Source organism: Phragmites australis, chromosome 14, assembly GCF_958298935.1.
Source record: "Phragmites australis chromosome 14, lpPhrAust1.1, whole genome shotgun sequence".
Lineage (NCBI taxonomy): Eukaryota > Viridiplantae > Streptophyta > Magnoliopsida > Poales > Poaceae > Phragmites > Phragmites australis.
This window is the reverse complement of record NC_084934.1, coordinates 718,922-731,156: the sequence shown is the minus strand read 5'-3', so window position 1 is coordinate 731,156 and position 12,235 is coordinate 718,922. Positions and strand designations below refer to the sequence as shown.

Genomic DNA, 12,235 nt, shown 5'->3' with positions numbered 1-12,235 from the left:
AAATTTCGTAAAACTACATTATGATAATCAAAACTATCATAAAATTATATTTTTAAAAAGCTATTTTACAGAACTCCACTTTTTCTATCATTTTGTATAATAAAACTACATATACTTTACAAAAACTATAAAAGAACTACACTTTTACGTAACCTTATCTAAGAATTATATTATTTTTATCCAACGGCAAAGCTATATTCCCGTTTCTCAGATCCATTCTGACAGCTAAGTCCTACCTGACATACTTAGTGGCGTGTGACAAAGTCCGTTCACTGACGTGGCATCCCTTGCCACGCGGGCTCCAGAAATACACGTAAGCAAGTCGACTTGACTTGGTGAAGGCACACCTAGAAGCAGTTTGTGCGGCAAAATTGTTACGCTACCAAAATCTATCTTTGCACTTTCACATGTCACTTCTTATGTATCTTTTAGTGGCCTAACCTCTACTCTGGAGCTTATTTTTATGCAACACACGGACGCAAGCAGTTATAGAGGTGTGTTGCATGAAAATGGGTCGCAAAGTACGTGTTGGATCAGTAAAAGATACTTAAGAAGTGACATGCGAAAGCAACAAAGGTAGATTTTGTCAACGCGATAATTTTGCTGTACAAACTGATCCTAGACGTGCCTTCACTAAACATGGTCAAATGGGCCGTTCGTGCCGGCCCGGCACGGACCCGACTCGGCACGACCCGGCTACGGCACGGCCCATCTACAGTAACGGGCCGTACCGTGCCGGCCCACGTGCCTTCCCCTCCGCCCACGGCACGGCTCATCTACAGTAACGGGCCGTGCCGTGCCGGCCCGCGTGCCTTCCCCTCGGCCCACAGCACGGCCCGTCGGTGATCGTGCCGACGGGCCGAAATAGATAAAAAAATATATAAAAAAATGAAAAAATACATAAAAATATATATAGAAAATAGATAAAAATAGATAAAAAAATATTTAAAAATAGATTAAAAAATATTTAAAAATAGCTAAAAAATTAAAAATATAAATAAAAAAATAGAAAATAGTGCCGGGCCGGACCGTGCCGGCCCGTCGTGCCGCGCGCTCGGCCCAGGCACGGCCCGTGGCGTCGTGCCGTGCCGGCCCGGCCCGTCGGTAATCGGGCCGTACCGTGCCTAGGCCGTGCCTACAGTGCCGTGCCTCGGGCCGGCCCAGTAGGCACGGCCTATTTGGACGTCTTTAGCCTTCACTAAATTTAGATCGACTTGCTTACATGTATTTTTGGAATCCGCGTAATAAAGGATGCCACATCAGCGACTATGTCAGATGCCACTGATAATGTCATGTAGGACCTAGCCATTATAATGATTAGGAAATGAGAGTGTAGCTCTTAGATAAAAATGATATAGTTCTTCAATAGGGTCATATAACAGTATAGTATTTTGATAGTTTTTATAAAGTATGTGTAGTTTTACGATACAAAAAGGATGGAAAAATATAGTTATATAAAATAGCTTTTAATAATTTTGTGATATTTTTGATAATTATAATGTAGTTTTATAAGATTAACTCAAAAGTAAAACACTACGGTAAACCGAGAAGGACGGCAGCCGGAGCCACGAAGCCGGCAAAGAAGAAATGAGGCAACAGACCGACCATCTATCGCAGTCTACCCCCTTAAAGTTTCGAAATTACTTTCCAGCCCTCCGATTCCTTGTATGTAAATTACTTTCCGGCCCCCGCCACCTTCTAGACTACGGAGTACTAGTCTTCCACTCCGACAGTCCGACGGAGACTCGAGTCACTCGGCAAGTCGGCATTTGATTGACTCAATCAAGCCTCGAGGACCTCGTCGGCGACTAACCGGAGATGGCCGCCAGTTGCCGGGGCACAGTCTACTCCACCACCGCCGCCGCCATACTTTTCGTTCTCCACCTCCTCACCGCCTGCTGCTCTTCTTCGCCATCCCAGGAGCAGGACAGGTTGGCACTCCTCCAGCTCAAGAACGGCCTCTCCGCCAGCTCCGGCGACCTTCTCCAGCACTGGTCGCCGGAATCCGGAAGAAACCCCTGCTCGTGGCCGGGGGTTGCCTGCGGCGCGCGGTCCGGCCGCGTTGTGGCCCTCTCGCTCCCATCCCGACCCGGCCGGCGCCTCGCCGGGGAGCTGTCACCGGCGGTGGCAAGCCTCACCGAGCTCAAAGTACTCTCCTTCCCCTCTGGCGGGCTCCGTGGAGAGATTCCTGAAGAAGTCTGGAGTCTGCGGCACCTCGAGGTGCTCAACCTCGCCGGCAACTCCCTCCTTGGCCACCTGCCGGCCACCTTCCCCGAGGGGCTGAAAAGCTTGGACCTTTCCGGGAACCGGCTGTCCGGGAGAATCCCGCCGGCGCTTGGGAAGCTTGCAAAGCTGCGGGTTTTGGACTTGTCCGGGAACAGGTTGAACGGCGGCGTTCCGCCGGAGCTCTGCCATTGTAGGGACCTTGTCAAGATGGACCTCAGCAGAAATTTCCTTCATGGTCAGGTGCCCTCCGGTCTCATGGAGCTCAGGAACTTGAAATTTCTCTCATTAGCTGGGAATAATTTCAGTGGCGAGATACCTTCCGGTTTGGGCCAGCTGAGTTCACTGAAGTTTCTAAATTTGTCTAGTAATTCTCTATCAGGGAAAATTTGTCCCATTGATCGTGTGGCACTAAGAAATCACGCTGTTCTACTGCTGGACAACAACAGGCTCTCTGAGGAGATACCTGCTGCTCCTGCTCCTGCTCCTGTGTCATCACTTCTAGCTGTTAATGTTTCCTCAGTGACAGATGCTACTTCAGGTGTAAACCCATCACCCCAGCACACTGAACTGTTTGCAGCCTCCAGCACATCGACAAGTAAGCGAGTGCTGGATGAAGCAAATCCGGGCACACTGCCTGATGGCGGCAGCAGTGGTGGTGGTTTGAGAACCGCAGAGATTGCTGCCATAGTTGCAGCATCATCCGTTATCGTGATTCTGTTCGTCGTGGTTATCCTGTACATGTGCACAAGGAAATCGACCCGGAGGCTGTCAAGACGCTCTTTCAGGAGAAGGGAAGTCAAGGTTTTTGACAATGTTGATGTTGGAGTCCCCCTGACTTATGAGACAGTTATTCGTGCCACTGGGAATTTTAATGCTAGCAATTGCATTGGTAATGGCGGCTTTGGTCCAACATACAGAGCCGAGATTGCACCTGGAGTTCTTGTGGCAATAAAGAGGCTTGCTATTGGGAAGCAACACGGTGACAAGGAGTTCCAAGCAGAAGTGAAAATCCTTGGGCAGTGCCGTCATCCTAATCTTGTCACTCTCTTAGGGTACCATATCAGTGATTCTGAGATGTTTCTGATATACAACTATTTTCCAGGTGGCAACTTGGAAAGGTTCATACAAGAGAGAACTAAGAGGCCAATCAGTTGGAAAAGGCTTCACAAAATTGCTCTGGATGTTGCCCGTGCTCTTGCATACATGCATTACGAGTGTGTCCCCCGCATTCTGCACCGAGATGTCAAGCCAAACAACATATTGCTCGACGATGAATGCAATGCTTTTCTTTCTGATTTTGGCTTAGCAAGGCTTCTTCGGAACTCAGAAACACATGCGACAACTGATGTTGCTGGTACTTTTGGTTATGTCGCACCCGAGTATGCAATGACATGTCGGGTGTCTGATAAGGCAGATGTGTATAGCTATGGAGTAGTACTTCTTGAATTGATTTCAGATAAGAAAGCACTGGACCCATCATTTTCTCCGTATGGAAATGGTTTCAACATTGTTACTTGGGCTGTCAGGCTTATCCAAAGAGGTAGAGTTCGCGAATTCTTCATTGAGGGCCTGTGGGATAAGGCCCCACATGATGATCTTGTTGAGTTCTTAAACCTGGCAGTCCAGTGCACAGGGGAGTCTCTTTCTTCTAGGCCCACAATGAAGCATGTAGTTCGACGTCTAAGGGAACTTCGACCACCTTACTAGGAGCAGCAACGCAAACCTGTCACCTGAACACCTGCATACTGAAAGGACCTAAGAAGCACTGGCAGGGTAATGCCTAGGTCAGCTTTGTTTTGCCTGTACATTCTTCCCCTTTTTGCTTGTAAATTATCTTTTTATTAATGAAAATCACAGTAGGGGCCTCCCCTCCTGCTTTAGTTAAAGAAAAATAAATAAATGTCTAGGTCGGCTGCCCTGCCATCGTCGATCTCCTTGGCAGCCATCGTCTGCACCAAATTTCCAGTAATGTCACTGAAATGTTATCTAGTTGCAGAACTGTTGAAGCATTCAACTTTTTGTAATGTTGTATATCACTGAAGCTGATGGCTTATGACATGATAGATAGTTTGACTTGTATGGATTGATAATTTGTGATAACATGTTAACTGATGTTCATGCATGGCTTGAATTGCATACAGAACGTGGTGAGAATGTGTGAACTGATGTTGTGAGGATGTAGGCTCCTTGTGGTGTTTTGAATTGAGCTGCTCCTTCAAGGCCGCTGCTAATTGCGGGGACGCTGCTAGCTGCAGTTGCAAATTACAGCTGCTGTTGCTGCCTCCTGCTGTTGCTAGTTGCAGAATAAAGGTGCTGCTTGCTGCTGCTAGAGGGCGCTGATGCATTTGCTCTCATTCAAGGTTTTTTTCTCTCTTCTAATGTGAACATGTAGAACCTGGAGAGCTGGCATGTTGCAACTGAGAGCAAGGGAGGAGATTTCTGCAGAAGTCGGCATTCTCTCATCTTAAATGCAACAAAGTTCAGATGAGTTGTGTCCTTGTTATCTCCTCCATGAACAGAGGTTCACAACCATTGCAGGGTGTATCAGGGCCTGATACTGTTCATCGAGCATTGCTGAACTTGTGGTGATGAAACGAGTGTGTGTGCATGAACATATCAGGCTAAACGAGCGTTTTTGGGTTGTTGCTGCCAGGTGCTTGGTGAGGTTTTGTGCTGTGTGTCAGTTTCTTGAGCATGATGAGAATGTCAAAACTTTGTGAAGTGTCGGATTGATATGCAGAAAACGATTCGGCTAACCAGCTTTGTGTAATGTTCATTTGAGTATACACATCTGATACAAATATACAATCTGGTAAATCACTGGTATTCATGCACCACTTTTGATGCTATATGAGCTGTGATTCTCCCAAAAACGAACCCAACTCCGAGCCATCCGCAATAGACGCATACGAACTACTAAATCTCAATCTTTGTTATTTATCTCTCCCCGTAAAATCTGTGTGTATCCAGGTTACAAATTTTGGGACACTTTCGTACGATCTCTCATCTTAATGCTCAGACCAAATAAACCTCTTTCGATCGTCTCCGGTTTTGTGTTGGCATAAAAATATGAATCCTCATGTTAACACGTGAGCACCTCATGTGCATTCGTAGCATCATGTGCAGGCGTTCAGCAACATAGATAACTATTGTGCTTTCGCGGCAACGAACAACCGATTTACGAGTAAAGCGGCAAAGGGTAACTAACCTAACGAGCAGCACCTAGGAAGCCTAATTTGGCACTGCGACGATGGATCTTCATTAGCAAACCGCACCCGGGAGGGACCCCGTCAGGGCACGGTTAGCCGGCGGCTTGTCCTTGGTTGTCGAGATCAAGAACGAGTAGCAGCAGGAGGGGGAAGAAGGAGGAACAGAACTACAGGATCTAGGCAAAAAATGAAAAATAATGTAAATTATGTTTGATCGATTGGTTGATGTCCTCAATTGGCCATAACCTTCTTATATTTAAAGGGCAGCAAGTCTTAACCGTAAGAGATCATGACTCCTAATTCAAACCAAACGAGACTTACAGATATGATTCGGCTATGCCTACCTGACCTCAAAACTTTCTATAACAAATATATATTTCCTTTTTGAACACGTAAAACTTCCATATATCTATCGAATACGCTTTAATGTAGTTTGGTCTTCTTAGATTCGACCAACTCTTCTATTTATCTGGAGACCAACTGCATGAACAAACTATGATCACTAATCGTCTAGTCATTCATCATGACCACTGATCGTGTTCACCAACCAACAGCTCGATTCGGCAAATTCTAAAAAACAAGACTCGGGGATTTGTCATATATATTTATTATTTTATAAAATAAAAATAGAAATTAAAATTGGAGAAAATATGTTGTACAGCTAATTTTGCATTACAACAACTATTTTTTCACATTCATAACTGATTTACATAAATCCACAAGCAAATATATCACATGTTTGATAGAAAAAAAAAAGAAAAGGAAAAAAGAATAAAAGACTAGATAAGCATTGGGCTGCTATTTCGCACCCATCCAGCTCATCTACATATAACTTACTCTACCTAACCCCTCCAAACCTTGACTCCACCTAGCAGTTCAGTAGCCGCCACCTTTCCCCAATACGCTTCTCTTCTTCCATGCCGAGCTGTCGACACCGCCTCTCCTCGCCCTCAGCCCCTCGCCACTTCTCTCTTCTTCAGTCGTGCCATCTCCACCCTCCCCCATCCCCTCTCCTCCCGCTTCTGCCCCGCCGCTTGCTGATGCACCAGCGCGCTCCCGTGGCCTCCGGCCTTGAGGCGCTGCGAGACCTGGAGGTCGTGGGCACAGGCACACCCGTCAACCATCTCTGCCGCGAGCTGTCTCCCTCGTTCTCTCCTCCATCTTGGACTCATCGAAGACAAGTCCAGTGCGTGTCACGACGAGTCCGGTGCAAAAAAAAAAAAATCGAACTCGTGAGTCCTGGCAACACTAGTTACCAAAACACAGAAAGCTGGAAGGAGATAATGAATAAGGGGTGGCAGCCACAGGCGTTAGGATCCAGAGTCCGACTCTGACGACTCTCCACCAAGGAAGTAGCAGGTTGTTGATCATAAGAATGCAATCGTTTTTTGATAGTGATGACGAGTGAACAGGAAAACCAACATATAAACCATTGGTCTCTGTTACGATATTTCTTTCATAATTATTATTTGGAAACAAGAGGTTGTTAATTGTTGTTCGGTACGCTAGTTTATGAGATAAAGAAAAAGCTGGTCAATATGCTACCAAATTACCTGTGTTGTTACACGGAGCTTCTCAACGATGTTCGACAGTTTAGCTTGGTGGTGGTGATTTTGAGCGGACCGCTCCCACTGTCGGATACACGGTGGATAAGCTAGTAGAAAATTTAGGAAAAAAGATTGTATGCGACAGTTCTCAGGAGCCACAGACTATCAGTATGGCATTACTTTTGGAGCAGCATAGCAATGATGGCCAGAAGTAAGAAACTAAGAAAAAGTCATTTTATTAAGAATGTGTTGTTAGAGTGCGCAATAGTCTGTTCTAGCTTACTATATCCAATCGGGCCAGCATGTCCTCCGACACTTCCGACATCACAAAGGCCAAGATTGCAGCATCGTCAGCAATGGAGGAGGAGACGATTTGCTTTCCCATCTTCTTGTGGCCCATGGCAGAGATCCAAGGAATGTGAGGGAAACAAGAGATACAGGAGCAAGGAAGAAGGTGAGGAGGTTAGAGCTTAAGGAAATAGAAGGTCAAGGAGGTAAAAGTATTGCTCGAGCCATCTCAGATCCCTTTTATAGTAGATGAAGAGGCACTCGGTAATTCTCTGACTAGCCCTGCAACGGTTCCGAGTATTGCTCAGAGCTATGATGTTTTGTGCTAAGGTCTCATCGTATTTATTGCTCGGAATCCTTTTTGGCACATGCGGGAGTGATTGATACGAAATCCTAGAAAAGCCAGTGCATGTCCCCGGTGAATGCGTTTAGTTTCCAAACATCATCATGATCTTTTTTCAGAAAAAAGAAAGATTCTTTCACCACCATGCGAACTATCTGCCGCGATGGTTCAAATTTTGATAAACCTGCCAAACAGAGAGCCAAGTTTCCACATCCTTCTCGGGATTCTGAGAAGTTGGGACAATATCTATTGGTTGACCTAGAGTTCTTACTTGGATGAGGTTTCTTCCTAGAGGCTCGTGGAGGTACCCGAAAGAGGCCCAATATCCCTACTAGATGACCCGAGGACACCGAGATACCCGGTTAGATGTACATCCTACCTGGAGACCTGAGTTATCGCCTAGAGAGGCAGCCTGTCGAGATGTTTTCCTCGATTGGGCTAAATTTTTTGTTTTGTCACAATCTCATTTCATGTACTGTGGGCTTAATGATGAGTAGTATAAATCTAGTGTATACAATGATCATATATGTCTATGAATCACTAAGGGTCTTTTAGATTCTTGGAGCATACGGTTGTATGAAAGCAATCCATGAATGTATGAAAACTACCCATAGATATCAAGTATCCCTTAAACAAGGAAGTTGATCTATCCCTAAGTTTAAGGATGACAAAGTACTACGTGGAAAGGAATCCGAATGCCACATGACAACCCCCTAAATATGGAGCCAGGGGACCCTGCAAAGGGAGGAGAACACATCACAATCAGAATCTACATTGATAACTCGCCGAACAACGTGCAAGGAGCCTTTGACTAGTTATAGATCCTATCTATGATAGCCATGAACCCCTTGTAATTTGTCTCATGATCAATAAAAAACACATGACGTAGGGTTATTATCCTTTGAGAGTCTCATATCTATCTAAATCTCTATCTTTTGGCGTTTGATTGGGCACGAGGTACTATCCCCTATATGCATCACATATTCGAAAGATCGACGGTTCACTGGTCGTTAACAACATGTATGATGTTTTTGTTGTTCTCACATACAATGAAAAGTACCTTATGAAAAAATAGAGGAAGGAGCCCATGATGTACTTGACAATAGTGGGTCTTTGATTCTTTGGACTCTTCAAAGGATTTGTACAAAATGTCCAAAATGCACATGCCTTATTTTGATGCATTGCATGATACTTTGTTACTCAAATATGGGTTGAAGGCAACAAGGCATATTTGTTCTAAAGAGGCATTTGGGATATTTCTGTGGACTGTTGGTGGCCTCTAGTTGGTGAATCAAGTTCAAAATCGGTTCCAAAGGTCTACTAAAAAAGCAATCAACATAAAGTTAAAAAAATATTGACATGTTTAAATTTATTAGCTGTAGATATCATTAAAACAATTGATACTTAATTCATAACTGTGCATAAGAGACATCAAGACTCTAAATTTTCTCCTCACTTCAACAATTTCAAAGGTGCTATTGACGGGACACACATACCACTTGTTGTGCCAAGTGATGAGATGGTTAACTATGTTAGTCGTCATGGATTTTCAACACAGAATGTTACGGTTGTGTGTGACTTCAATATGAGATTTACATCCACGATAGCTGGATGGCCAAGATTGGCACATGACACAATGATATTTAAAGATACCTTGGACAAATATAAAGAAATATTTCCTCATCCTCCATCAAGTATATATTTCACTTGTGTGCAACTAAATTTAAAATATCGCTTTTATTCTCTTTCACTAACACATATACTATTTAGGAAAAACACTATTTTGTTGATTTATGTTACCTCAATTAGATTGGATATCCTCACCTTATAGAGGCCAAAGGTATCATCTACCGGAGTTTCCACAAGGCAAGGTTCTTAGCGGTAAAAAAGAGATATTCAATCATTCTCATTCGTCACTTTGAAATGTCATCGAACGCTCTTTTGGTGTGTTGAAGCAGAAATGACAGGAATGTACCTAGCTACCCCATAGAGAAGCAAACAAGGATTATCATTACGTGTATATTGCATAACTTTATTAGGAATAGTGTATTATATGATCGTCACTTTGCTAGATGTGATTGTGATGAGGACTACGTTCCCCTTGGGCATGTGATCGACACATCTATGTGTGTGTGTGTGGGGGGGGGGGGTGACGGAGACATAGTTACCACTCGTGAAAATATTGCTAATACTTTGATGGTTGCAAAAGGATAGAAACCTTGCAATAGTTAGACAGAAGAATGAATATTACTTCTGGGCGATGGATAGCTATATATTTTGATGTAACTATGCTTTAATACTTTTGGATGATGGGTACTTAAATATTTTCTTATTGAAGTGTCTCTTCTCCGTAAAATCTAGTCAAAATATGCAAATTATTTGGTCAAATCATCAAAAAATTAGTTGAATCACGTTAATGACTGGTAACTATGCTAAATAAGCTATTAAATATGTCATTTGCACTTACATCATCTCTTGAACAGTCATTTGCATTTAAATCAACACAATCAACATTTAAACAAAATCTACAACAAATAGGAGCATTTTAGTCATTCACCTCCAGCTAAAAGGGTCAACAGTCGTTCAAAAACACCCTTGCCAAATGGCAAATCTATTTGTCCACCGGCTATCGGCTCCGGTTACTTCTCAGGACTCAACAGCTCTAACTATTTCTCATCCAGTTGCAGCCTAAACAAACACAACTTAGAGCTTACTTCTCATTCCATCTCTAGGAAGTGCCGAGTCAGCATGGAGATCCATCGATCTTCCAAAATTTCAAGGAAATTAAGTTAAAGGTTGATATATAGAGACAAAGTGGCTAACGAAGATGGTACATGAATTAATTAATTTAACTAGATATATGTCTTTTAAACAAAACAAGCACATAATTTTATATTGCTCATTTTTCCCTTCATTTCCTTTTGTTTTATGAGGCACATGTTTTCCACCGTCATCTGCCTTGTATTTAAAATATCCGCTCAAGAAAAAGGTCTTTTTCCAAAATACAGTACAATGAAGAGGGGAAAGGCGAGGTAGAGGACAAAATACAAAAAAGGACAAAATTTCAGACATATGCATCCATTTTTTTTTTCATTTTTATCTTGCGAACCAGATCTAAGTTTAGACTTGAAGTTTTGTATGTAATCATAACATAGCCTCACCTATAGATGGGGAGTTTTTCATAATTTTTGAAAACTTCTAGGTATAGTTTCTAGGATTTTTTTTTTAAAAATTTCAACACTTAGCCCATTTTCATGGATATGCACCTATTTTTTGGCAGTATCTTGCAAGGGACAAGTTGCTTTTGACCTACGCTAGCTGCACGTTTGGAACTTTGGATGTGCTTGTTGGGCCACTGACCATGCGGGACATATTTGTTAGTTTAACAAACCAAGATGAAGATGTAACATAGGACAAATGGGAAATTATGTGCAAGGGGTTAAAGCGTCAAGAATTAATAAGTAATACTCAACTCCTCCAGTAAAAATAATTTAGATTGAATTTCTGAAACTTTATTTGAGTATCAATATCTTATTACATTTGTCTTGACAAGTATTTTCATAGTCTCACAATTTATTAGACTCTACATGCATATTACAATAGAAAATACTCACTCTGTCCGCAAATATAAGGGGCACACACATCTCAACAGAGAAAGTTTGGACCAACAATTAGCCCCCTATATATATATATACACATATGTCTTTAGTGATACAAAAGTGGTAATATTAGATACATAGATATTTTTTTTGCTATTCTAAAGTACTGCATGAATACATTAATTGTCTTGCAGATTTCAGTGGCTTTGGGTTCCCTCGATATTTTGGCAATGTTCTTTTTCCTTTTATGTTGTAGGTATACCCACTTGGCGTGTTTCCTTCTAAAGTTTACATAATTCCTTCAGTTTGCCCTACACATATCAATTTATGGCATATTTATTTTAGTTTTAGATTATATACATATGTCTTTAGTGATACAAAAGTGGTAATATTAGATACATAGATATTTTTTTTGCTATTCTAAAGTACTGCATGAATACATTAATTGTCTTGCAGATTTCAGTGGCTTTGGGTTCCCTCGATATTTTGGCAATGTTCTTTTTCCTTTTATGTTGTAGGTATACCCACTTGGCGTGTTTCCTTCTAAAGTTTACATAATTCCTTCAGTTTGCCCTACACATATCAATTTATGGCATATTTATTTTAGTTTTAGATTATGAGAATCCAGTTCAATTTATAAAATTCATGAAAACTCATTCATTCTCATCAGATTATGGATTGTAGGATTTTGTAGTATAACTTGATTTGTAAGTTATGATAATCAACTTTTATATTATAATTATTTGTTTTTGCTTTTGAGGCTAGAATCTATAATCAAAATAAATAATAATCAGTGTCTTAGTTTTTCGATCTCACATATTTTACGGCACTTTCTTTCAATTAAGGCATAAAATGACATTATATATAAATCCTATTGGTTAGACTCCATCCCACATGACCTAGCAGACGTCCCAAATGGCGGTATGTTTGTACTCGATGTCCTGAATTACTGCAGCTGAAGAGAAACTTAGTTTTATGAAGCTCATCCACACAGGTTGGTTGTATAACAAAGGAAAAAGAACT

At 42.0% G+C, this 12,235-nt stretch overlaps 1 protein-coding gene across 1 annotated transcript; it reads left to right on the top strand.

Annotated features, from left to right (window-relative positions):
• The first annotated feature begins 1,722 nt into the window (after positions 1 to 1,722).
• LOC133891760 (LRR receptor-like serine/threonine-protein kinase RPK2) lies at positions 1,723 to 4,342 on the top strand. The gene has a single exon (XM_062332505.1). It carries the CDS (start codon positions 1,819 to 1,821, stop codon positions 3,931 to 3,933), a length of 2,115 nt encoding a protein of 704 aa, XP_062188489.1. The 5' UTR covers positions 1,723 to 1,818; the 3' UTR covers positions 3,934 to 4,342.
• Positions 4,343 to 12,235: the final 7,893 nt, after the last annotated feature.